General features: G+C 44.6%; 1 protein-coding gene across 4 annotated transcripts in view; it reads right to left on the reverse strand.

Moving 5' to 3' along the window:
* Positions 1-554: 554 nt before the first annotated feature.
* The window catches only part of SOCS6 (suppressor of cytokine signaling 6), a 37,619-nt gene continuing 15,633 nt past the window's right edge, over positions 555-22,540 (reverse strand). For 2 of the 4 annotated variants that reach the window (XM_066246222.1, XM_066246219.1), the window contains exon 2: positions 555-6,143. In XM_066246222.1, coding sequence (XP_066102319.1) covers positions 4,407-6,014 — 1,608 coding nt within the window. In that variant the 5' untranslated portion in view covers positions 6,015-6,143 and the 3' untranslated portion in view covers positions 555-4,406. Of the gene's footprint in view, positions 6,144-8,314; positions 8,576-22,540 lie in introns of all 4 variants that reach the window. The other 2 variants (XM_066246220.1, XM_066246221.1) reach the window with 2 other exon arrangements.

Raw genomic sequence — 22,540 nt, forward strand, 5'->3', positions numbered from 1 at the left:
CATTTAAAAACTTATCTTTGAATTAGCTAGAATATTTTTTTTAAAGCCTTGTGCAAGAACACTAGAGCAACAAAATTTTAAAGTGAATCTTGAAGCCAATTTGGAGTTTAATAACTTCAACAGTGTATCCTTCATTTCAGTAGCTACAAGAAACCATTCTGAGCTCTGAACTTCTAAAGAACTTACTTCCATACAATGTGCTTGGGGAACCTGGCTCTGGGTCTATGAAAGGCTACTAAGTAATAGGAGGCTCGCTTTTCTCAATGTTTCACAATGCAACATATTCTTACTATGAATTGTAACTACTCATTGTTTAATTGTTCTGCCCATTCACTCCAGTCTTTGTGTTGAAGGCTAAGGACATTAGCAAAACTGTACAACTCCTCACTGGACGTCCCCCATGAACAACACTACTCCACTTTCCCTCTTGACTAAAATCTGCCGGTCCCTCAGCCTCCAGTCTGTACTCAGTTTCCGGCACACCCAGGATGTATCTCCTCCACCCGATACAAGTTCAAACCTCTGTCTGGGCACTAAACAGACCACAAGGCAGATCCTGTGAACGAAATTTTTTATTTACACACTGTATCTAGAAGCAGATACATAAATTCTTATACAATCAATTTCCAAAAATGTGCAAGAAATTACTATAATTTGTGTACAAACCAAAAACACATATTAAAATCAATGGGCTTTGGATCAAATTCACCTGATTTGAAACATAGAGAAAAGTGTAAACTACAGCAATCTGGATTGCAAGGATTAATTCCAATGGCACTGCCAAAGACTATAAAATTTCTTTAACCCAACATGGATACTTATTACAAAATTCCCTAAGAACTTCTCATCATCTCTGGATAGGATGTTTGGCTTGCTTTTCAGAAACACCAACGACGCATTGGCCATGTCGTGACTGATTAATATAAAGGATATTCGTGACAAAAAACCCTTCTCTGCAGGATTAAAAAAGTATTCGAAGAAACCGAATCTGCAATTACTAGCGTACCCATACCTTTATTTTAGAATTTTTAAGTTATTTATGGAACTGGAGATTATTCCTTATACAGTTTTCAACGAAGTTGTCTATTGCTGGTAGCGATTTAAATTTCAAATTAAGAATTCACGTTCGATGAAAACCCACTAAGACTGAAAATACACTATCAGCATCACTCAGAAAGCAGATCCCTCTTGTAGACATGTGAAGTGTTCAATGATTAAACCCGCATTTCTGTAAGCATGGTTAAGAAAGATACGTCGACTTTTAGCACAAGTCTAGTCGTTGCATATAATCTCTGTTAAGATGTAACTTGTATCCTGCTTCAATAATACTGGCTCAGAAATAATGACGATACTTGTTTTATTTCCTATGTGCCCATGATGTAACCTTTGGCACGCAATTTCCTTCAATAGCAAGACGGTTGCCCTGTGTAGCTGGTTTCCTTAAGAACTATTTTTAGCTCAGTGATCCTTTCCTGTGATATAAGATTTTTTGGATCTTCTAAGTCTTCAGATTATTGCACCAAGTAGAAAGAGAACAGTTTTCCTTAGAAAGAGAGTGAGATATTTTTCAAGTACTTTCTATGCTTGCTTTTTATAAAAATGCATAATAGTGTCCTAAATAAGCCTGGAAATAGCTTTGGCCTCTATATTTTGTGGTGAAATATTTGCTAAAAACAGCTCATTCATTTACTGTGTCAAAGAGAAGCAGCCTTCCTGTTTTCTTTTGCATGCCTTGAGCTCAGAGTTCTGGAATCATGTTTAAAATCATCCATTGCTTGTGTCCACATCATCTAGCTGCCATTCAAGATAATCCAGACCTTTATCCAAAATGAAAATAACCGAACAACTGGTTGAAGATTTCTCTCTTTTCCCCTTTCACTCTTAACTAGACTGTGTTAGGATCCTATAAAGCCAACCTTTTCTATCATGCTGTCTGCCTACACCAAATGGTTCTAATGCAAAAGTAGAAAATACTGCAATACTTCCTTGTTTGTAAATAATTTCTTGGAAAATGTTTTCATTTTTATTGACATGGTATCAGACCCTAGGAATTTCAAACTGGATTAGAACAGGGCATTTTACTTTAAAGCATTTGATGTTCCAAATATACAAAAGCACGTAAGAATTGGCTTTCTAAATTAAAATAGTATCAAGATTTGCCCACCATAAAAACACAAAATATAATTTTCAAAACATTCAGATGCAAATAAGAGTAAGCTTAACTTGAAACTAAACAGCTAGATCTTAAACACATTCCCATGAGGAAAACATGGAGACAGGCTATGCCCACATGCTAAGACAAGGTTCAGGGCAGTCCAAAGGCCTCTGTGCACCGTGATCTCAAGAAGAGTACAGTAAATGCTTCTAGAAACATAGAGAAGCCATCTCAACATCTATTACTAACACATAGTGACTCTGTGACAATACCTGCCATCTAATATAGATGCACAGGGACTTGTAACTCACCCTAGATATATTTTAAATTGTTTAAAAATAAATAGTTTTGCAAAAAAATAGTTTAAATGTCTTGCATTAATTTGATAAGATTACAACTCTGTAATAGTTCTTAATCCAAATAGCTTATAGTGAACACTTAAATTATATTATTACAGTATACTCAATATTCCATCTTATTAGGTGAGAATATCAGAAAAAATGAGTCTTTGTAACAAGGTACAATCAACATTCTACAAAAATTAAGTACCTCTTCTCCTTTAAGTCAAAATACCATAAATGTGATATTATGGCATTGTGTCTTCTCCTATTAATTGCTAGTTCTGACCCTAAAAGACAAATAGAGGGAAAAATGGGGACACTGATATGTCTGAATGACCAAGCCAGTAAGTTCGACCTAATACCTTTATCCTGTTCTTAAATGGGGGTAAGAGCTAGGAAAACAGTGACAAAGGCAAAAATGTTTTCAATGACATGTTTCATCTGAGATGGAAACATTGTTTGGAGGTCATCCCCAAATACTACACTTAAGACTCATGCAGTGAGTAAACACTACACTTCAAAATAACTAAAAAGTGTTGGGTATATCACCTTCCCCCCTCCCCCCCAAAACAAACAAACAAACAAACAAAAACTAAATCAGAGATAAAGTAACTAATGATGCCAATTTACCTAAAACTTAAAAAGAAACAAATAGAAAACCTGTTTTTAATTGGCAGTCTATATGGTAACCAATAAGACTTCCATATATATGACATAGTTTCAATAATTTTCTTGGTGTTCCACAATTTCCACAATATTTCAACTAAAGTCACTGGGGTTTGTTGTGTGTTCTAGTGGGATATATAAAGGGTCAAATCTAGCAAATCTTAAGAGTGACTACATAAAAGAAAAAGAAAAATCCAGCTTTAAAAAACAATTTTCTCTGTAGTCAAATCAATTTAAAACTCTATATAACTTGAATGTTCCAATAGAATCTAGCCTGTTTACGAAATCAGTTATACATCAAGTTCACCAAAGAAAATGTTGACTAAACTAAAGGAATCACAAATATTTTAGCAAAGGAAAATACAGGTAACACAAAAAAAACAAACAAACTGCTATCACAGGAAACTATGACCATCTAGTATTTCTTTAATAGTTCTAGTTCCATATGTCTTTATATGTTACACCAATTTGTACCAGAGCTTAACGACAGAAAAGGCAACAACTTCTAACTTGGTGGTACACATTTCTTTATGATTTTTTCATGTAAGGCCATTTAATAAAATAGACAAACCACAAGATGAAAATGAAGGCAACAGAAAAATTCAAATTTCCACAACCAAACCAAAACAAAACAGCCCCAGCCCAACCTTAAAAATAATTTAGAAATGAGTGTTGTAAAAGATATGTTGCAGGTATGCGCTCCAGTACCCAAGATTACATCAATTTATAATTCTAAATAAATCCTTCTTAAGTATGAGATCAAAAACTCATTTTCAGTGTATGCGTAAATTGTTTTGTCACATGGGTATGCTGACTCAACAGTATCTTTCAAAATGGGCCATTAAAAGAGACGTAACAATTTTCATTCTGTAAGTTTCATTTGACTTTACTTAGGGTTGGATACACATGAAATGTGCTTTTAATGCATAAAAATCACAGTGGCTAGCAGCAAAGGACGGGGGGGGGGGAGAATCTGATCATTCACATTGTGATTCTTCTGCACATTGATAAAAGAGAATTCACACTTCTAAAACCTCAAGACTTCCCTTTTTAAAGAAGCAAAATAAACCCAGAACACCTTGCCGACAGACACTCCCCCACTGGGAAACGCATGGATTACCCTTTTATGCAAAGGACTGAAAGAGTATGGCAGCAAAGATTCCGATAGCAACGAACGTCTTGTAAACGGTATTCCCATCTCTTTCTCTTCTTCCCAAAGTGCAGGACACAGGGCTCCCCTAACTTCAGTAGTGCTTCTCCTGTAAATAGTCCTTCATTTTGTTTGGCAAAGGCAGTTTCTGAATCAGGTCTATCCGGGTGTACTGACGTATGACGAAACGGCACAGGTACTGCAGAGAGCGCACCTGCATGAACCGCGACACCGGGTTGGTCAGCCTGACCGGGTACGTGGCAGACCCAGGCAACCGCGACCTCGAGTAACAGAAAGCCCCGTTTTCCGAGTCCCTGATGGAATGCTCAATCAGGTCCACTATCGACGTGTGCCCCTCCACATCCGGCTGCTCGTAGAAGCTGAACCTCCCGTTGGAGTGTTCGATCCTGGTGTGAAGGGTCTTGCCGTGGGAACGGAAGCTCAGGCTGAGGAGGTATCGGTCGTCAGAGCTGTCCCGGACCAGGAAAGAGCCGTCGGGCACGTTGGCCAGCTTTCCTTCTGCCTCCCAGCGCGTGATTGGTCCCCAGTACCACCCTTGTTTGGCCAGTTTCTTCAGCTCCTCCGTCAGGCTCGTCACCACCATGGGCCCGCTGCTCTGCACCGAGTCGTAGACGCGGGCCACCCCCGGGGCAGAGTTCGGATCGAAGTTCAAGTGGCAGCGCACGCTCTCCGCCACCTGGGCATCCGTGCCCGCCAGCCCGCCGAAGTTCCTTTGGATTTGACTCGTCTGCATGGGAGGTAGCAACGGTGAGAGCGGGGGCATGTCTTCGTGACTCGCGCCGGGGCTCTGCAGCAAGACGCCCGTGGTGCCGACCAGCAAGCCGTTCACCGACTGGTCCACGAAGATCTCCGGGGCCACGACCAGCTCCGGGGCGCCCGGGGGCTCGTCCTCGGCGAAGGCGCTCCCTCCGCCCAGAGCGGGGACAGCAGAGACCTCCATGGGCGAAGGGCCGTCCAGACAGTAGCCACGCGGCCCCGCCAGGGGGAACATCCCCTCCTCTAAAGGCACAGTATACTGGATGTAGTCCTGAGGCATAAGTCCGATAACGACAGGCACATGCTCATCGAGGTGCAGGTGCAAGTCCCCGTTCGAGGACTCGGAACCCTTCAGGGAACTGTTTGGTTCTTGGCACACGGTGTCCGACGGCAGGTCATGGAAGTCCTTCCGGACGCCATTCAGCACCGGGCTGGGACTGGACGAGTGGACCAAGGCCTTGACTCGCACCTCCATCTTAATGCACGTCTCCTCGGAGTTCGTGGGCCGCAGGGGCCACGGCGTCGGGCTGTAGTGGTGACTGCGGAGGGATGTGGACCGGATGGGCCGCTGGGCTCGCACGTCCTTGAAGATGGGCGCCGAGGAGGAGGAGAAGGCATCATCGTCGGCGGGGCCTCCGGCAGGGGTGCCACTCTTGGCCTTGGGCTTCTGCTTGGCGGAGAGCCGCCGCTTCAACGTGCCCATGAGGCTCTCGCTCTTGACCCTGCCCTTGCCCCCCACCTTCTCGACCTCCCCGTGGATCTCGCAGCTGGCCACATCCTTCCCGTAGCAGCTCCCAAACAGGGAGTCCTCCTTCCCAAAGTCGCTGGCCAGGGACGGGGGTTGCACGACCATGAAATCCGTTTCTTCTTTGCTTTTATTCAAGTTGAAAGATTTCCGGAAGGTTTTCAGACTAATCTTCTTCATTCTGACGTCGGACCTACTCCGCGGGGCTCACTTTCTCTCCGGAATGTCACCCATAAACATCTGGGCGGGCTATCGGCCGGGCTGCGTCTGAGTATCTCTCCAGCATCATTTGCCCTTTGGTGCCATCTTCTAAAAGAAAAAGAAATTGAAAAAAATTTTAAAGGTCTCATGAAAGCATTTCTCACAGAACATTTATCTTACTCAGCTGCACTGCCTTGGCTCTGGCACAGGGACACCCCGCACACTTGGTAAGAAGGTCAGGGCCGCGGGACAAGGACGGCTCCCGCCTCGCCCCCAGGGCAGCTCCGCGCCAACCAGGCAGCTGGCATTGGACAAGGGCTCCTTAACGCTGACAGCACAGACCCTGGTCCACCTGCTTCCTCGTGAACCTCGCTTCTCCTGAACCGCTGGCCAGGGTCCTCATCGTCGGCACAGACTCCCGCTGGGCCCCACGGCCAGCTCGCACCCAGAGGAAGGGCACCATGTTACAATGGAGGAGAAACAAGCCTATTGGACCCTCAAGGATTCAGACGTAGTTTAAAAATGTAAAACATCAGTAACAATGAACAAAAAGCACCCCACTGGCTGCGATGTTACCTGGGGGGAGCCCTGCACTGCGTGGCTCTCTCCCCATACGCCCGCTCACCCCTGCACCCGGGGGCTCACCCCAGCACCTGCTCAGCCCTGTACCCCGGGGCTCAGCCCAGCACCCGCTCACCCCTGCACCCGCTCACCCCCACATCCCGGGGTTCACCCCAGCACCCGCTCACCCCCGCACTCCGGGGCTCACCCCAGCACCCTGGGGTTCAACCCAGCACCCGCTCACCCCCTCATCCCGGGGCTCACCCCAGCACCCGCTCACCCCCGCACCCCGGGGCTCACGCCTGCACCCCGGGGCTCACCCCCGCACCCCGGGGTCACCCCAGCACCCGCTCACCCCCGCATCCCGGGGCTCACTCCAGCACCCGCTCACCCCCGCACCCCGGGGCTCACCCCCACATCCCGGGGCTCACCCCAGCACCCGCTCACCCCAGCACCCCGGGGCTCACCCCCGCACCCCGGGACTCACCCCAGCACCCGCTCATCCCCACACCCCGGGGCTCACCCCAGCACCCGCTCACCCCCGCACTCCGGGGCTCACCCCAGCACCCGCTCACCCCAGCACCCCGGGGCTCACCCCCGCACCCCGGGACTCACCCCAGCACCCGCTCATCCCCACACCCCGGGGCTCACCCCAGCACCCGCTCACCCCCGCACTCCGGGGCTCACCCCAGCACCCGCTCACCCCCGCACTCCGGGGCTCACCCCAGCACCCCGGGGCTCACCCCAGCACCCGCTCACCCCCGCACTCCGGGGCTCACCCCAGCACCCCGGGGCTCAACCCAGCACCCGCTCACCCCTGCACTCCGGGGCTCACCCCAGCACCCGCTCACCCCTGCACCCCGGGGCTCACGCCTGCACCCCGGGGCTCACCCCCGCACCCCGGGACTCACCCCAGCACCCGCTCATCCCCACACCCCGGGGCTCACCCCAGCACCCGCTCACCCTCGCACTCCGGGGCTCACCCCAGCACCCCGGGGCTCACCCCAGCACCCGCTCACCCTCGCACTCCGGGGCTCACCCCAGCACCCCGGGGCTCACCCTCGCACTCCGGGGCTCACCCCAGCACCCCGGGGCTCAACCCAGCACCCGCTCACCCCTGCACTCCGGGGCTCACCCCAGCACCCGCTCACCCCTGCACTCCGGGGCTCACCCCAGCACCCGCTCACCCCAGCACCCTGGCCCCCCCCCCCCCGAACTGGAGCAACCGGGCGTGGCTGGCGCAGGTCTGTCTGCATGATCATAAGCACAGTTCAGAACCATGTCTTCCTCTTCCTTTTTTTTTTTATAATTTTCAAAGTCAACATTTTATTTTTGCATCCAGAAATGTAATTCCTAAACTTTTTTTTGTACACTGCTCCATCACTGAAATGATAGAATTTCAAATCTGTAGACTTTCTGAAAGTCATTTCAGATGAAAACGTTTGGGCCTCATCAGTCCTATAAACCGATCATGGAAACCATTCTGTGTTTATGCGTGTTTCATCTCCGCGGTGGACGTGTTCTGCCGTCTGCATGACCATCAGGGCACAAGGTAGAATGAGGGGATTACCTGGACTTGAGCAAATGGCTCGCAGAACAAAGGATACGATCCCCCCAACCCATCGGCTCGGCACCACTCACTTGAGTGGGTAAAAGACCTCCGGGCCACCCCGAGACGGCCGTCAGTTCACTGCACTCCCAGGGAGCCCGCCACGCACCCACCGCTGTGTGCTGAAATACAGGCAGACACACGGGTCGCGGTCTCATCATCCGTGAGAGAGGCTGACCGATGGCAAGTGATAACGGGAGCCCGTCAGTAAGGCAGCGAGGAGGGTGCACCGTGCAGGCAGAAGGGAGCTGCACCTTGCACATGTGCTTCAGCTGAACGCGGCTTCCCTGCTGCGCAGGTGGAGCCTACGTGACACCCTTACAGTAAAGACCACTCAGATCGGGCAACCGGTGGTGGTGCAGGCTCACCCCTAGAAAGGAAGAGGCAGTTATAAAAAGTCTTTCTCTCATGTCCCTATGTTATTGAGCACATTAGGGAAAAAATAAAATACATATAAGTATTTTAGGTGAAAGGAGGGAAGATAGTGAGACAGACTCCTGTATGTGCCCCGACTGGGGATCTACCTGGCAACCTGGCCTGCAGCAATGTTCGAATACTGAGCTCATTTCAGCACCTTAAGCTGACTTGCTCGAACCAACTGACCTAATCTCAGCACCCAGGGCCACAATCAAACCAACTGACCGGCTGGCTCCAGGAGAGAAAGAGGGAGAGAAGGGAGAGAAGGGAGAGAAGGGAGAGAAGAGAGAGGGGGAGGGGTGGAGAAGCAGATGGTCACCTCTTCTGTGTGCCCTGACCAGGAATCAAAACTGTATGTCAATACACCAGGCTGATGATCTATCCACTGAGCCACAGGCCAGGGCCAACCAGTTACTATTAAATGTTACTGTATATTAGGAGAGACAAGATGGTGATAGAGTAGGCAGACGTACCAACTTCCACCTCCCAGAAACAAAGTGGATTACAAACTAATTTTAAGTACCATCATCTGGAAAAACCAACTTTGGACTAAAATAAGAGGACTCTTCAACCAAGGAACACTGAAGAAGCCACACTGAGACTGGTAGGAAAAGAGGAAACACGGAGAGGGCTGCCCAGCTCCTTGGAGCGAATAGCAGCCCAGAGAGATTTGCATGGCGGGAAGTGAGTTTAGCAGAGAGGGGAGGGTCCTGAGTCCTAGGAACAAAGCCCCAGCCTGCAGCCCCAGAGCCTAGAAGACGCATATGGACAGTACTTAGCTGGAAACAAGACAGGATACTGTTTGCAAGAAAGAGACTGATTTCTCAGACCCAGGATCCTTCTTAAAGGGACCACACAGAACACCTCTCTCACAACCACTCACCCGGGGCTCCGGGGGACAAGGAGAGAGGAGAGGACCAGAGTAGCAGGAAGAGACTGTAATCTAGGAGGCACAGGGAGAAACATTTTGAGAGACAGCCACCCTAACCTCTGGGATGAGTCACTCCCCAAACCTGAAGTGAATATTTCCCCTGGAAACAGCAATACCAGCAAAGGGAATCAGGATACCAGCCAAACAAGCTCTCCCGCGGCACTCAGAGCAGAGTCGCTTAGAAGGAGGGAGCTTTCGGGACTATAGTAGTGAGTGTTAGGTTCTGAGCTGCAGCGCCCCCTACCACACAGCTGAGGGCTTGCCAGAGGGCTGGGGTGAAACACAGAAGTGTTGTTACCTCGGCAAGGGCAGAAGCCGGCTGGCCTCCACTGAGGCCCAGGTGTGCGCTCAGTCTTGCCCGGCTGGGGAGGAGGGGACGTGCAAAATCAAGCCCAGCTGTGGGCCGCCTGCCATCCAGCCTGCGGGGGAAGGGCAGGAACCCGGAAGGGGCAGAGACCTGCCCTTGAGCAAGGAGAACAGCCCTTCCCTGCCCAGGAACTGAGGCTTGTGTCCTGACTTGGAAGCCGGCACATCCCACGGGGGTGGAGCGAAAAGCCTAGAACAGGCGGAGTCTCATTACTGAGAGTGGGCACGCAGTCCCGCCCGGCCTGTGGAGCCAAGCTTGCAGCCGTCCCACAAGCCGGCTCCTCCTGCAAGGGTGGGCTTCCCAGAATCAGGCGGAGACCCGCAGCTAAGCAAAGGTGCTCACCCCTACCCTCAGGGCTGGGCATAACGCCACCCGCGGGGGCAGGGCGAAGGCCAAGGCCACAGAGGCTTGTACACAAAAGCATGTGATCACAGCCACTCCCGTGAAGGAGAGGCAGAAACCACAGCAACAGCCTAGTGGGCAGGCACCAGCAATGCCCATACCTGAACGCCCTAAGCAGAAACAGCAGAGAGGGTGGAGGGCCTGCAGACAGACCACACCTAGGGAACACAGAGGACACATCCAGTGGACTCCAGTGGCCAAAACCTTCTTTTACAGAGACAAAATGTAAAAGCAGAGAAATGCAACACAAATGAATCAAGAGAAATACCCAGAAAAGGACCTGAATGAATCAGATATAACCAAATTACCAGATACAGAGTTTAAAATAACAATTGTTAGGATGCTCAAAGATATTAGAACAATAGATAGTCATTACGAACACCTAAATAAAGAGATAGCAAATATAAAAAAGGACATTGAAATAATAAAAAAGAATCAGTCAGATGACAAATACAATATCAGAAATTAAGAACACAATGGAAGGAATTAAAAGCAGGATGGATGAACCTGAGAATCGAATCAGCGAGTTAGAGGACAAGATAAATAAAGGCACGGAAGCAGAACAGAAAAAAGAAGAGACTCAAAAAGTCTAAGGAAACTCTAAGAGAGCTCTGTGACAACATGAAGAGAAATAACTTCCACATCATAGGGGTACCAAGAAAGAACAAGGGATAGAGACTTTGTTCAAACATATCATAGCTGAAAACTTCCCTCAATTAAGGCAGGAAAACGTCTCACAAGTTCAAGCACAGAGAACTCCATTAAAGAGAAACCCAAAGAAACCTACACCAAGACACATCATAATTAAAATACCAAAGCTAAGTGATAAAGAGAAAATATTAAAAGCTGCGAGGGAAAAAAGGCTATCACCTAAAAAGGAGCCCCCATAAGGATGACATCAGACTTCTCAACAGAAACACTTGAGGCCAGAAGAAAATGACAAGAAATATTCAAAGTAGTGCAGAACAAGAGCCTACGACCAAGACTACTTTATCCAGCAAGGCTATTGTTCAAAATTGAAGGAAAAATAAAAAGCTTTCCAAACAGAAAAAAAAAATCAAGGAATTCACTACAACCAAACCAAGGCTACAAAAAATGCTAAGGGGCCTGTTATTAACAGATCAAAGTAGAAAAAGAATAGAGCAAAAGAGAAATACAGTTTTAAAGAATAAAATGGCAATAAACAATTACATATCAATAATAACCTTAAATGTAAATGGATTAAATGATCCCATCAAGAGACATAGGGTAGCTGTGTGGATAAGAAAACAGGACCCATACCTATGCTGTCTACAAGAGACACACCTTAAAAAAAAAGATGCACATAGACTGAAGATAAAAGGATGGAAAAAAATATTTCACTCAAATGGAAATGAAAAAAAAGCTGGGGTAGCAAAACTTATATCAGACAAAATGGACTTTAAAACAAAGACTATAGTTAGAGATAAAGAAAGTCACTACATAATGATAAAGGGAGAAATCCAACAGGAAGAAATAACCATTATAAATATCTACGCACCTTATATAGAAGCACCTAATTATATAAAGCAGACTTTGATGGATTTAAAGGGCGAGATCAACAGCAATACTATAATAGTACTGGATTTCAATACCCCACTAACATCACTAGATAAATCCTCAAGAAAGAAAATTAACAAAGAACAAAAGACTTAAAGGACATAACTAGATCAACTCGAGTTAACAGATATCTTCAGAACCTTTCACCCTAAAGCAGCAGAATATACATTCTTTTCAAGTGCTCATGCGACATTCTCTAAGATAGACCACATGTTAGGGCACAAAAGCGGTCTCAACAAATTTAAGAAGATTGAAATCATATCAAGCACTTTCTCTGATCACAATGGCATGAAACTAGAAATCAACCAACCACAACAGAAAAACTGAAAAATACTCAAACACTTGGAAACTAAATAGCATGTTATTAAATAATGAATGGGTTAACAATGAGATCAAAGAAGAGATTTAAAAATTCCTAGAAACAAACGATAACAAGTATACATCAACTCAAAATTTATGGGACAAAGCAAAAGCAGTCCTGAGAGGGAAGTTCATAGCACTACAGGCATACCTCAAGAAGCTAGAAAAAGCTCAAATAAACAACTTGACCCTGCATCTAAAAGAACTAGAAAAAGAACAGCAAGTAAAGCCCAGAGCTAGTAGAAGGAAGGAAATAATAAAGATCAGAGCAGATAGAAATGACATAGAGGCTAAAGAAACAATACAGAGGATCAATAAAACCAGTAGCTGGTTCGTTGAAAAGGTAAACAAAATCGATGAACCTTTAACCAGATTCACCAAAAAAAAAAGAGAGAGGACTCAAATAAAATTAGAAATGAGAGTGGAGAAATAACAACTGACACAGCAGAAATACAAAATATTGTAAGAAAATACTATGAAGAACTGTACGCCAAAAAACTAGACAACCTAGATGAAATGGACAAATTCCTTGAAACATATAATCTTTCAAAAATTAATCTGGAAGAATCAGAAAACCTAAACAGACAAATTGCAACAAATGAGATTCAAACAGCTATCAAAAAACTCCCAAAAAAGTAAGTCCTGGGCCTGATGGCTTCACAAGTGAATTCTACCAAATATTCAAAGAAGAACTAACTCCTATTCTTCTGAAGCTATTTCAAAAAATTCAAGAGGAAGGAAGACTTCCAAACTCCTTTTATGAGGCGAGTATAATTCTGATTCTAAAACCAGGCAAAGACAACACAAAGAAAGAAAATTATAGGCCAATATCCCTGATGAATTTAGATGCAAAAATCAACAAAATATTAGCAAACCGCATCCAGCAATATATGAAAAAAAATCATACACCATGATCAAGTGGGATTTATTCTTGGGAGGCAAGGCTGGTACAATATTCGCAAATCAATCAATGTGATTCATCACATAAACAAAAGGAAGGAGAAAAACCACATGATAATTTCAATAGATGCAGAAAAAGCATTTGATAAAATCCAGCACCCATTCATGATCAAAACTCTCAGCAAAGTGGGAATACAGGGAACACACCTCAACATGATAAAGGCCATCTATGACAAACCCACAGCCAACATCATACTCAATGGGCAAAAATCAAAAGCAATCCCCTTAAGAGCAGGAACAAGGCAGGGGTGCCCCCTTTCACCACTCTTATTCAACATAGTTCTGGAAGTCCTAGCCACAGCTATCAGACAAGAAATAGAAATAAAAGGCATCCAAATTGGAAAAGAAGAAGTAAAACTATCATTATTTGCAGATGATATGATATTATATATAGAAAACCCTAAAGTCTCAGTCAAAAAACTACTAGACCTGAATAATGAATTCGGCAAAGTGGCAGGATATAAAATCAATACTCAGAAATTAGAGGCATTTTTATACACTAACAATGAACTGTCAGAAATAATCAATCAATCCTCTTTACCATTACAACCAAAAAAATAAAGTACCTAGGAATAAATTTAACCAGGGAGATTAAAGACTTGTCTCGGAAAATTATAAAACATTGATAAAAGAAATCAGGGAAGATACGAACAAGTGGAGGCATATACCGTGCTCATGGTTAGGAAGAATAAGCATCATTAAAATGTCTATATTACCCAAAGCAATTTATAAATTCAATGCAATACCGATTAAAATACCAATGACTTACTTCAAAGATATAGAACACATATTCCAAAACTTTATATGGAACCAAAAGAGAACACGAATAGCCTCAGCAATCTTGAAAAGGAAGAAAAAAGTGGGAGGTATCACACTTCCGTATATCAAGTTATACTAGTATACAAGGCCATTGTACTCAAAACAGCCTGATACTGGCATAAGAACAGGAATATAGATCAATGGAACAGAACTGAGAACCCAGAAATAAACCCACAACTCTATGGACAACTGATATTTGACAAAGGAGGTAAGAGCATACAATGGAGTAAAGACAGCCTCTTCAACAAATGGTGTTGGGAAAATTGGACATCTACCTGCAAAAAAAAATGAAACTAGACCACCAACTTACACCATTCACAAAAATAAACTCAAAATGGATAAAAGACTTAAATGTAAGCCGTGAAACCATAAGTATCTTAGAAGAAAACTTAGGCAGTAAGCTCTCTGACATCTCTCGCAGCAATATATTTGCTGATTTATCTCCATGGGCAAGTGAAATAAAAGACAGGATAAACAAATGGTACTATATCAAACTAAAAAGCTTTTGCCCAGCTAAAGACAATAAGAACAGAATAAAAAGATAAACTACACAATAGAACATATTTGACAATATGTCTGATAAGGGGTTAATAACCAAAATGTATAAAGAACTTGTAAAACTCAACACCAGGAAGACAAACAATCCAATCAAAAATGGGCGAAACAAATGAATAGACACTTCTCCAAAGAGGACATACAGATGGCCAACAGGCATATGAAAAAATGCTCAACATCACTAATCATTAGAGAAATGCAAATTAAAACCACAATGAGATATCACTTCACACCAGACAGAATGGCGCTCATCAATAAAACAACACAGAATAAGTGCTGGCGAGGATGTGGAGAAAAGAGAACCCTCCTGCACTGCTGGTGGGAATGCAGACTGGTGCAGCCACTGTGGAAAACAGTATGGAGATTCCTCAAGAAATTAAAAATCAAACTGCCTTTTGACCCAGCTATACCACTGTTAGGAATATACCCCAAGAATACCATAGCACTGTTTGAAAAGAAGAAATGCACTCCCATGTTTATGGCAGCATTGTTCACAATAGCAAAGATCTGGAAACAGCCCAAGTGTCCGTCAGAGGACGAGTGGATTAAAAAGCTTTGGTAAATAGATACTATGGAATACAATCAGCCATAAGAAATGATGACGTCGGATCTTTTACAACATGGATGGACCTTGATAACATTATACGGAGCAAAATAAGTAAACCAGAAAAAACTAAGAACTATATGATTCCATACATAGGTGGGACATAAAAATGAGACTCAGAGACATGGACAAGAGTGTGGGGGTTACGGGGTGGGGGGAGGAGAGGCAGGGTGTTGGGGGAGGGGAGGGGCACAAAGAAAACCAGTTAGAAGGTGACAGATGACAATTGGTTTTGGGTGATGAGAATGCAGCATAATCAAATGTCAAAATAACGTAGAGATGTTTTCTCTGAACATACATATGTACCCTGATTTATCAATGTCACTTCATTAAAATTGATTTCAAAAAATAAATGTTTGTTATATACATAACAAAAAAATGTTACTGTATATTAGATGAACTCACTATCCAAGTACCCCCATCTTCTATCCATGCATTAAGACAGAACATTTATCAACATTTATCATTTTTGACAAAAATATGGCCATTCATAAAAATCAGATGACAGTGTACTTTAGCTGGCAAGACAGTATAGGTTTTGTACTCAAAGACATATCTCAATATCTAATCTCTTTTGACAAGAATAAGAAGCCATGTACTGTGATACTGTAAATATAAAACCATTATGTAATGGAATTTAGATATTTTATTGATACATGATTAAGATGAATGACTACCTGCCACTAGAAAACAGCTTATATAAAATGTAAGTAAAATAATTTGTTCTTTTGGGAATAACAATATATATAAAATTATTTTGAAATTAAAAAAACAAGGAAAAAATATCAATAGAAATAGTAAAACACAAATAAATAAGTAGTAAGCAAAAATGAATGTCTCTCGCCTGACCTGTGGTGGCGCAGTGGATAAAGCGTCGACCTGGAAATACTGAGGTCGCCGGTTCGAAACCCTGGGCTTGCCTGGTCAAGGCACATATGGGAGTTGATGCTTCCAGCTCCTCCCCTCCTTCTCTCTCTCTGTCTCTCCTCTCTCTCTCTCTCTGTCTCTCCTTCTCCTCTCTAAAAATGAATAAATAAATAAATAAATAAATAAATAAATAAAAAAGAATGTCTCTCTAGTAAAAAGTACACATAACATGTTTGTATCACGTGAGTCGGGTCTACAAGCCTGCAGATGGGTGAGCCCTTCACTCTGACCACTCCTTGCTGCATCCACACCCCCACAAGCTCTGTGGCACACCCTGTGGCTAGCCCTGAGGCTGTCAATGACTCACCATACCTACCATGCTCAGCATCCATATACTGACTTCATATCAATTTGCCTTTCTGCAGAAGTATTTTAGAAAGGCAAAAACATCTTCATGAAAATCCTCACACTGTATGTATTATGAATCCTTCATAATATGACTCCTTCATAATACGGTAGTATGAAGTTTTTACAATGTTTGAAAGTCAGTTACAAGTTCTGCTGCAACTAACTGATATTCTAAACAAATATAAAGTAATTTTATAACGTTACAAATATATATACCATGGGAATATTTGAAGAACTCTTTCGTAAACAAAGAAATGCTATCACGCAGGGAAGCAGACCTGTGTGTACACAGAAACTTGACATGAGAACGGAAGGCAAACCAAGGGGAAAGGAAGGATGCTATTCCACCGACAGTACCATGACAAGCGGTTACAGATCCGGAAAAATAATGCATTCCATACCTCACACCACAAAAGATTATATTAAAAATCTAAGCTGAGTTAGAATAAAATATAAAATACATTTAAACACTTTTTTAAACAAGGTACAGAAACGATAAACAACAAAACGAGTTCAAAGGAGAGCACAAAAGGACCCAGGGGCATCTAGGCCGTACAGACACAAAGCAAGTCAGCCAAGGAGGACATGATAATCGGTAACTGTGGCAGGCACCCTAACGCAGGAGGTGATCAGAGAGGACAAGGTTCCTACTCCAGATTCCGTGAACACCCAAGGCCGTCCAAGGCCTCCTTGATGAGCCAATATTTAGGCCAATGCTGGAATGATGAGAAGGAGCAAGTCATGCAAAGGGAAGATTGAGGTGGAAAGAACAACTTTCAACATTGAAGGAAGGGCATATGCAAAGGGCCTGAGGTAGGAACCAGCAGATACAGACACCGAGAAGCCCAATGTGTCTAACGCCTAGGGCGTGAATGCATGGGGCACACCTGGCCAAGTTTAAGGTATTTGGGTCTGATTCAAAGTGCAATGAGAACTAGTAAAGGGTTTCAAATATCAACATGGTCTAGTTTATAGGTATACTTCCAAGTGTTGAGCCCACACATTTACATTCTTCAAATCACACACACACAAACCAACCAGGAATGTAACTTTGATGACAAATAAATAACAAAACAATCCAGGGATATCAGATTGCCACATTTTAAAGATGGACTGGCCACCTCCATCTCTCTTACTCCTTGCCTGAAGGGATATATATATTTTTTAAGCGAGAGACAGGCAGACACGGACAGGCAGACAGGAAAGGAGAAGTATGAGAAGCATCAACTCATAGTTGCAGCTCCTTAGTTGTTCATTGATTGCTTTTTCATATGTTCCTTGACTGGGGTGGCTCCAGCCAAGCCAATGACCTTGGGCTCAAGCCAGCAACCTTGGGTTCAAGACTGTGACCCTGGGCTTAAGTCTGTGACCTTGGGCTCAAGCCAGCGACCATGGGGTCATGTCTATGATCCCACGCTCAAGCTGGCGAGCCTGCACTCAAGCCAGTGACAGTGGGCTTTTGAAGCCAGCCAATGCTCTATACACTGTGCCACCACCTGGTCAGGCCTGAGGGATAACTGATCACTATTTAAGATAAAGTTATAACACTCCTTAACACAGGCTATAAGATCCTACACGGTCCTTCCTGACTTGATTTCTGCTCCGCTCACACTGAACACATTCATAGTCACCAATTCTCTCAATACAGAACTTTTTTAAGCTACCAGCTCTTTGAGTTGAAATTTTTCTTTCATTCTCCTCTTTGATTAATCTGCTCACCTCTCCATTCCTCAAGAACCACACCTTGCACTCTCCCACCACGTGAAAGCCCCAGCCCTGGGCTCTAAGGGAACTGCCCACCTCTCTGCCCATACTTTTCATCCACTACGTGTGCTTAGACTGCTGTATAATCACTGGACTGATGCCTATCTTCCCGGCAGATTATTATCTACATGAAAGCAGGGAGGAGGTCAACTTCCTTCTCTCAAAATTTTATCCTCAGCACCTAGCTCACACCTGGCCCAAAGAAGGAACTCACTAAGTAAGTGCTGAGTGAACAGTGGAGTGCTCTGAATAACACTGCTCTGCAAGGACAGGCAACTTGACGCTGACATATGCAACTGTTCCCATGTGTCAAGTATCCACATTTAAATTAACCTCACTAAATCTGGGATCACATCATTCGGCTTCCCACTACTGCGGCCATTTTATCCCTCCCTTCCCCCCCCCCTTTCTTTCTTTCTTTTAGAGGAGGGGGAACAGACAGGGTCAGGCAGACTCGAAGAGAGAAGAATGAGAAGCATCAACTAATAGTTATGGCACCTTAGTTGTTCATCGATTGCTTTCTCAGACGTGCCTTAACCAGGGGGCTCCAGATCAGCCAGTGACCCCTTGCTCAAGCCAGCAACTTTGGGCCCAAGCCAGCATGACATTAGGGTTCAAGCCAGCAACCTTGGGGCTCAAGCCAACGACCACGGGGTCATGTCTATGATCCCACGTTCAAGCTGGCAACCCTGCACTCAAGCTGGTTACCCCGCGGCTCAAACCAGATGAGCCTGTGCTCAAGCTGGTGACCTTGGGGTTTTGAACCTGGGACCTCATAATCCCAGGCCGACACTCTATCCACTGTGCCATGGCCTGGTCAGGCACTGTGTCCATTTCATACAAAGCAAGAGACTGATAACCAGCGTAGAATACTTGGTAATTTTCTACTTGATTAATTATTCCTTTTTCAACCACCAATCCATATGAACTCAATACTGACATTAAATACACAAACTTTCCTTCTAGGGATCAGACACTATCACAAGCTCTCTGAGGCCACCTGGCCTTTTATCTCTCCCCTTCATTTTCTAGGCAAAGATCACTCTAGAATTTTTTAAGAATATCTGTTTTTCTGTTTGAACTTCTAAAAATATATGCCATCTTTTTATAGGATTACCATCTGTCTCATCACGCCTAAGTCAATGTTCTGAATTAGTGTTACCGCTTTTCTAATCATAAAAATTTAAGTTTACACGTATACTTGAAAATGTGTATCAAGGCCCTGGCCGGTTGGCTCAGTGGTAGAGCGTCAGCCTGGCTTGCAGGAGTCCCGGGTTCGATTCCCAGCTCACAGGAGAAGTGCTCATCTGCTTCTCCACCCCTCCCCTCTCCTTCCTCTCTGTCTCTCTCTTCCCCTCCTGCAGCCAAGGCTCCACTGGAGCAAAGTTTACCTGGGCGCTGAGGATGGCTCTGTGGCCTCTGCCTTAGGTGCTAGAATAGCTCTGATTGCGGCAGAGTGACACCCCAGTGCGGCAGAGTATCGCCCCCTGGTGGGCATGCTGGGTGGATCCCAGTCGGGTGCATGCAGGAGTCTGTCTGACTGCCTCCTTGTTTCCAGCTTAGGAAAAATACAAAAAAAAAAAAAAGAAAATGTGTATCAGGTTGCAAGGGAGAGGGTTTCAGACGTGAATATTTTACACAGACGGGCAGAAAACAACATATTTTGGGGAAATGTTACCATCTCTTTTTTTAAAAACGATCAGAGATCATAGTGCCTGTCATTGGGACAATAGTAATTTTTTAAAAACGTAAAAACAACAATCTTTGAGAAGGAAACAGCATTTTTACTGTCATTTTACAAGGGAGGAAACGGCCTCAGAAAGAGGAGAACTTCCCCGGTGAAGTTCAATACGTCTCCAGTAGGAGAGCCCGCCCAGCATCTGTGCCCAGCTGCCCACACCTGGGCTGGCGCAGTCCCCCACCTTTTCAAAACCTGAGTGAGGCCCACAGGACAAGCTCTGAGTGGGATATACCTAGTGAAGGGTGCCCCCTCAGAAATCAAATCTGAGAAGATTCAAACATACTTCATTATTCATTCATTTTAAAAATGACAATACATGCACTGATGTTAACATAAATATTTTCACCAAAAATACACACTGTTTTTCAAACAGTGAGGAGTCAGCCTGCATGGCAGTTTTCCATTGACTGGAAATCCTCCTGCTGTCTGCCTTTAGAGGGCGGAACCCTCGTCAGGACTGCACTCAGTTCCAATACATTGTCTCCATTCAAGTGTAAGAAGAAAATCCAGCCTCCAGCAGAGACATAGCAGGAAGGGGGAGGAGTGTTTTGTTTAACTACCATTTCATGTAACTGTGGACAGTCTTCTGTGACACTACACCGAACTTCATCAAGCGATGGTGTCTGAAGTCAGCCACACTGTGAAACCGGAAACCGTATCAAGAATGTGACTCCAGCTTGACCAGGCAGTGGCACAGCGGATAGAGCATCGGACTTGGATGCCAAGGACCCAAGTTCGAGACCCCAAGGTCGCCAGCTTGAGCGTGGGCTAATCTGTTTTGAGCAAAAGCTCACCAGCTTGGACCCAAGGTCGCTGGCTCAAGCAAGGGGTTACTCGGTCTGCTGAAGGTCCGTGGTCAAGGCACATATGAGAAAGCAATCATTGAACAATTAAGGTGTTGCAATGCGCAACGAAAAACTAATTGATTGATGCTTCTCATCTCTTCGTTCCTGTCTGTCTGTCCCTGTCTATCCCTTTCTCTGTCTTTGGAAAAAAAAAAAAAAAAAAAAGAATGTGACTCCAGGGATAACCCTTGTTCTGCAGATGCATAGAGACACACCTTGCTCTCAGATAAATCAACTCACTCCAGCCAAAGTATGAAGTCACGACCCCAAAACACATCAACAGCAATTTTGCAAGAAACCTGACAAAATGATAGAGAAGCTAGCTTTGACAAATAAACAATGAAAAGAGTTTTCTAAAGGTCAACTGAGGGAGAATGACCTGCATGAGATGGTTTAAAAACACACTGCAACAGCATAAAACGGGCAGGGAAAGAAGGTTAGAATGTCAAGAAACAGAGCAAGACACGTAATCAAGAGTATGTGACTAAAAGTACACGTTCAACTACGGGGGGAACAGCCTGTTCGAAAAACGAAGATGAGCTGACTGGAGAACCACTTTGGAGTGGAGGGGGAAAGTAAGGCTTTCTCCTGTATTACTTACATAAAAATAAATCCCAGGATCATCAAATATGCAATCATTAAACATAAAAGTTGGAAATATTCCAATAAAACTGCACGGCAGAAAGCCTTTCTGTGCATTACGCAAAACCTTGAATGCATGAAGGAAAAGATCAATACATCTAGTAAAGCAAAATTTATAAATGTCTGGACTGCCAAGGAAAAATGGTGTAAGCGAGAAGATAAATGGGAGGAAAACTGCCAACACTCATAACAAACGCTTGGTTTCTGTCTTGTAGACGGTGCTCTCGGAATCCTTGAGGGAAAGTTACACAATCCCATAAAGCAAATGGCAAAGCACCCCAATGGACGGCACCCGCGAAGGAATGACACAAGGAAAGAAAGGAGGAGGACACGTAGGAAAACAAACCGGAGAGGGGTGCACTCCTCCGAAGGGGCTGATCAACAGAACCAAGGTTGGCAAACCGCGGCTCGCGAGCCACATGCGGCTCTTTGGCCCCTTGAGTGTGGCTCTTCCACAAAAGACCATGTGCGGGCGCTATGTTGATAAGGAATGTACCTACCTATATTATGGTTAAGTTTAAAAAACTTGGCTCTCAAAAGAAATTTCAATCGTTGTACTCTTGGTTATTTGACTCTGTTGATGAATGAGTTTGCTGACCACGAACCTAGAACATTCTCAGCACATTTATCACAAGGGAACCAAAGAAATCTGGGGTGACGGGGACTGTCCTAAGCCTTGGTGTGGGGGCGGTTATAGGACCGAATGCACCTGTGTAAACAGCAGATGGCGCTGTACAGCACCAAGCTCGCTGCATGTGAACTGGACCTCAGCTCCAGAAACCCACCGGGAAGGAAAGTCAGTCCAAAGCAAGCTGTCTTTCACCTTTGAGTCGGAAGAGTTAAGTCACTAACCATGTTGGAGAGGCTGTGGGGAACAGGGAGCCCCTCACTGTTTAAGTGTAAATGGTACAATTTGTGGAGGATTATTTGAAATACTGATCACAACTTTCAATTCACATGTGCTTTCGCCAAGTTATTATGCTACTAGGAATTTGTCTTTTGGATCTACAGTGTATCCGTAAAGTCATGGAGCACTTTTCACCGGTCACAGGAAAGCAACAAAAGACGATAGAAA

Source organism: Saccopteryx bilineata, chromosome 11, assembly GCF_036850765.1.
Source record: "Saccopteryx bilineata isolate mSacBil1 chromosome 11, mSacBil1_pri_phased_curated, whole genome shotgun sequence".
NCBI classification, from domain to species: domain Eukaryota; kingdom Metazoa; phylum Chordata; class Mammalia; order Chiroptera; family Emballonuridae; genus Saccopteryx; species Saccopteryx bilineata.